This window comes from Cebus imitator, unplaced genomic scaffold, assembly GCF_001604975.1.
Source record: "Cebus imitator isolate Cc_AM_T3 unplaced genomic scaffold, Cebus_imitator-1.0 Scaffold444, whole genome shotgun sequence".
Lineage (NCBI taxonomy): Eukaryota > Metazoa > Chordata > Mammalia > Primates > Cebidae > Cebus > Cebus imitator.
Genome location: NW_016107759.1, coordinates 348,825 through 353,740, shown reverse-complemented (window position 1 = coordinate 353,740; position 4,916 = coordinate 348,825). Strand labels below are relative to the sequence as shown.

Sequence of the window (4,916 nt, the reverse complement as noted above, 5' to 3'; positions counted from 1 at the left end):
TGGGTGACAAAGCAAGACTGTGTCTCAGAAATACATTGATAGCAATAAAGTTAAGGAATAGGAAAAGTCAATTGAAGGAAAACAAAAACCTTTATAAAAAAAAAAAAAAAACAGGCCAAGACAGGCAGATTTCTTGAGCTCAGGCATTCAAGACCAGCCTGGCCACAGAGAACCCCATCTGTGCCAGAAATACAGAAAAATTAGCCAGGTGTGGTGGCATATGCTTGTGGTCTCCACTGTTGTGGAGGCTGAGGTGGGAGGATCTTTTGAGCCCAGGAATTGGAGGCTGCAGTGAGCTGAGAGCACACCACTGTATTCCAGGCTGGGCAACAGAGCAAGAACTTGTCTCAAAAAAAATTCTAAACTAAATCTGTGCAGAGCTCCGCCCACAGCCAACACACACACTGCATTCCTTGAGGCCCCATGGTGCCGCTCCTTCCATCTGTGCCATGCCCTGCCTCTCTATCCTCAGGGACAGGACCGGTGGGGAGGGCCTGCAGCCACCCTGGGCTTGGCTGGTGCCTGCTGGGCCTGCTGGGCCAGGCTTGATGCTTTTTGTTTTCCCCAAGTGTGCGGCTGGTGCTGAGAAGTGATGCTGCTGCTTGTCCCCACACAGGAGGAGGAAGGTGAAGACGGCGACCCATCTTCAGGTCCCTCAGGGCCGTGTCACAAGCTGCCTCTCACCGCCACCTGGTACCACTTTCCACCCCGCTGTGTGGACGTGGGCTGTGCCGGGCTCCGGGACGCACACGAGGAGAACCCCGAGAGCATCCTGGATGAGCACGTGCAGCGTGTGCTGAGGACACCTGGCCGCCAATCACCGGGGACTGGCCACCGCTCCCCGGACAGTGGGCACGTAGCCAAGATGCCAGTGGCACTGGGAGGTGTAGCCTCGGGGCACGGGAAGCACGCGCCCAAGTCAGGGGCGAAGCTGGATGTGGCCGGCCTGCACCACCACCGACACGTCCACCACCACGTCCACCACAGCACAGCCCGGCCCAAGGAGCAGGTGGAGGCTGAGGCTGCCCGCAGGGCCCAGAGCAGCTTCGCATGGGGCCCGGAGCCGCACATCCATGGGGCAAAGCCCCGAGGCCACTCAGAGAGTGTGGGCGCTGCCCCCAACGCCAGCGATGGCCTGGGCCACAGGTGAGCTGCCCCCTGTCAGCAAGGAGGGTGCTGGGGGTGAGGCTGTGTCCCTGCAGAAGGCTGGAACCTCCCTATAAAACTCGGGAAACCCAGGGCCGCCGGCAGCAGACAGGAGCCCCTCCAGTGGAGGGAGCAGGCTGGGCTCTATGTCAGGGGAGTCCACGCCACCTCCGGCTGGAGATGAAGGTCAAGGGCCATAGCCGGACCCCGGCTCCCGCTGTGACCCTCAGTCTGCTGGGGGCGAGCAGTGACTGCCCGTGTGTTTAAAGAGGAAGCAAAGCCCAGGCAGCGCCAGGACTGCTAGGAGGCGGCTGCCGCACCCTGGGGGCCTCACAGAGACCAGGTAGGGGCCTTGCAGACGGGCAAGGGGCACAGCCTCTGCCGTGGTGACTCCCCAGTGTCGCTGTTGCCCTTGCAGTGGGAAGGTGGGCGTGGCATGCAAAAGAAACACCAAGAAGGCGGAGTCGGGGAAGAACGCCAGCACTGAGGTACAAGGCGCCTCGGAGGACGCGGAGAAGAACCAGAAGATAATGCAGTGGATCATCGAGGGCGAGAAGGAGATCAGCAGGCACCGGAGGGCCGGGCACGGGTGAGCGCCCTGCGCAGCCAGTCCTGTCGCTTCGCTGTGCCGGGCGGGGGTCGCCCCTGTCCCCTCACACTTCCCTCTCACTGTGGCACCTTCCTGGGCACCCTCCAGCAGGCTCTGCGGGCCTGGGTGAGAGACCCCATGTCTCCAGGAGGAAAACCCTGTGTCCCCAGAGAGACGATATCCCTGAAGGCGAAGAGGGGAGAGAAGCTGACGCGGCCCTCACCCCCGCAGCAGCACACAGCTGCTCTTGGGAGGCTATTTCCAGTCTGACACCGCCCCCACATGAGCATGAACTCAGTCACCTGGGAAGTGCACAGCTGAGTGTCACTCCCGAGGGCTCCCATGGGAGAAGCCTTCTGTGCTCACACCTGGCCCTCCTGGTGGGGGTGGGAAAGGCTCTTGTGTAGCCAGAAGGGCAGAGACCATGCGTGTGGTGTGGAGCAAGGGCCCGGCACCGCAGGTCCAGCCCTGCTGCTGCTGTCCCCCGGGCCAGTCTTCATGTCGCCCCTGCCTGCCTCCTGGGCCTGCACTTGTGCCCAGTACCAGCAGGGGGGGCCACAGGCCAAAGGTGGTGCCTGGGAAGCACTGGCCCTGGTGGGTGGGTGGTCCCAGCTTCCTCAGTCTTAGACCCTGATCTGCCCCCAACGCCCAGACCCTGGCCACGGCACACCTCCCTTCACATTGCTTCATGAGAACTGAGGCAGCTGAGCACCTGGGGCACGGCACCCCTGCCTGGGTTTGAAGCCTGTCCCACAAGGCTGCAGGGTCCCTGTCCAGTGCTGACTGGGGTGGGGGCAGGCTCATCGCTTCTCCGGGGCTCCCAAGGGATCAGAGGTGCACACCACCCTGCCTGGCTCATTTTTTTGTAGTGATGGGGTCTCACTGTGTTGCCCAGGTGGGTCTCAAGCTTTTGGGCCCAAGCGATCCTCCTGCCTTGGCCTCCCAAAATGCTGGGATTACAGGCATGAGCCACCACTCCCAGCCTTTGAATCCTTTTTTTTTTTTTTAAAGACAGTCTCGCTCTGTTGCCCAGGCTGGAGTGCAGTGGTGTAATCTTGGCTGATTGCAGCCTCCACCTCCTGAGTTCAAGCGATTCTCCTGCCTCAACCTCCTGAGCAGCTGGGATTACAGGCGCCCACCACCATTCCCGGCTGATTTTTGGATTTTTAGTAGAGAGGGTGGTTTTGCTGTGTTGGCCGAGCTGGTCTCAAACTCCTGACCTCTGATCTCACCTCGGTCTCCCAACTGGGATTATAGGCATGAGCCTCTGCCCTTGGCTGAATCCTTTAATAGCTGTATATACTAAATATTGCATGTCTTTTATTTTAGGTTAAGCATTCATATATTCTACTTTGAGACACATTTATACTTTTTTTTTTTTTTGAGACGGAGCTTCGCTCTTGTTACCCAGGCTGGAGTGCAATGGCGCGATCTCGGCTCACCACAACCTCCGCCTCCTGGGTTCAGGCAATTCTCCTGCCTCAGCCTCCTGAGTAGCTGGGATTACAGGCACGCGCCACCATGTCCAGCTGATTTTTTGTATTTTTAGTAGAGACGGGGTTTCACCATGTTGACCAGGATGGTCTCGATCTCTTGACCTCGTATCCGCCCGCCTCGGCCTCCCACAGTGCTGGGATGAGTGGCTTGAGCCACTGCGCCCGGCCATTTATACTTTTTATACAGTAAGACAATTTTTATTTTTTGAGACAGTCTCCGTGTCACCCTGGCTGAGGTGTAGGGGCGCACTCACAGTTCACTGCAGCCTTGCCCTCCTGGACTAAAGCAGGCCTCTGGTCTCAGCCTCCCACGTCGGTAGGATTAGTATATAATTTATATCCCAGGATAGCCGTTAAAATATAAAAAAAGAAATCTTGGCTGGGCACTGTGGCTCACACCTTTAATCCCAGCACTTTGGAAGGCTGAGGTGGGCAGATCATAAGGTCAGGGGTTCGAGACCAGCCTGGCCATCGTGGCAAAAACCCCACCTCTACTTAAAAAATACAAAGCATTGGCCTCGTGTGGTGGCAGATGCCAGTAGTCATAGCTACTCAGGAGGCTGAGGCAGGACAGTCACTTGAACCCGGGACTCAGAGCTGAAATGCGAGATCGTGCCACTGCCCTCCAGCCTGGCCAATGAGCAAAATTCTGTCTCAAAAAGTCTCCATGTAAGTCATTTTTTTTTTCTTTCGGAGACAGAGTCTCGCTCTGTCACCCAGGTTGGAGTGCGGTGGCCCGGTCTCAGCTCACTGCAGTCTCCACCTCCTGGGCTCAAACGATTCTCCTCCCTCGGCCTCCCGGGTAACTGGGACTACTGGCAGCACCACCACATCCTGCTAAGTTTTTGTATTTTTTTAGTGGAGACGGGTTTTTTCATGTCGGCCAGGCTGGTCTCAACTCCTGACCTCAGGCAATCCGCCCACCTCAGCCTCTGCAAGTACTGGGATTGCAGGGGAATGAGGGATTATTTTGGGGAGATGGGTGGGGAGACCAGCCTCACTCTGTTGCCCAGGCTGGAGTACAGTGGCACAACCCGGGTTCAAGTGATTCTCCTGCCTCAGGCTCCGGAGTAGCTGGGACTACAGGCATGTGCCGCCACACCCAGCTATTTTGTATATTTTGGTAGAGATGGGCTTTCACCACATTAGCCAGGCTGACCTCGGGTGATATGCCCGCCTCAACCTTGCAATGTGCTGAGATAATGGGGGCCAGCCACCCCGCCCGGCGGGGATGTTTTTATTGTGTGGTTTGAGGAGGATGTCTGTGTGGCTTGGTGGCCAGGCCCCAGTGCCCATGTCCCATCCTACCCCTCAGGAGAGGGTTGCAGCCTCACCAGGCAAACCAGCCACGGTGTTGACCACGGCCCCAACGTGTTCTCTTGTTCCCCAAGGTCTTCAGGGACGAGGAAGCTACAGTCCCATGAGAACTCCAGACCCTTGTCCCTCGAGCGTTCCGGGGCCGTGCACCCCTGGGCTGGCTCTCAGCTCCGGACCTCCGTGCAGCCCTCCCACCTCTTTATCCAAGACCCCACGATGCCACCCCACCCAGCTCCCAACCCCTTAACCCAGTTGGAGGAGGCGCGCCGACGTCTGGAAGAGGAAGAAAAAAGAGCCAGCCGGGCACCCTCCAAGCAGAGGTAGGGCAGGGTGGGCGGGTCCGGGCACCCTCCAAGCAGAGGTAGGGC

General features: G+C 58.3%; 1 protein-coding gene across 5 annotated transcripts in view; it reads left to right on the top strand.

Annotated features, from left to right (window-relative positions):
* Positions 1–4,916, top strand: part of AXIN1 (axin 1) — a 65,546-nt gene that overhangs the window by 54,858 nt on the left and 5,772 nt on the right. For 4 of the 5 annotated variants that reach the window (XM_017510847.2, XM_017510845.2, XM_017510846.2 and 1 more), the window contains exons 6-8: positions 617–1,146; positions 1,565–1,735; positions 4,623–4,868. In XM_017510847.2, coding sequence (XP_017366336.1) covers positions 617–1,146; positions 1,565–1,735; positions 4,623–4,868 — 947 coding nt within the window. Of the gene's footprint in view, positions 1–616; positions 1,147–1,564; positions 1,736–4,622; positions 4,888–4,916 lie in introns of all 5 variants that reach the window. The other variant, XM_017510848.2, reaches the window with a different exon arrangement.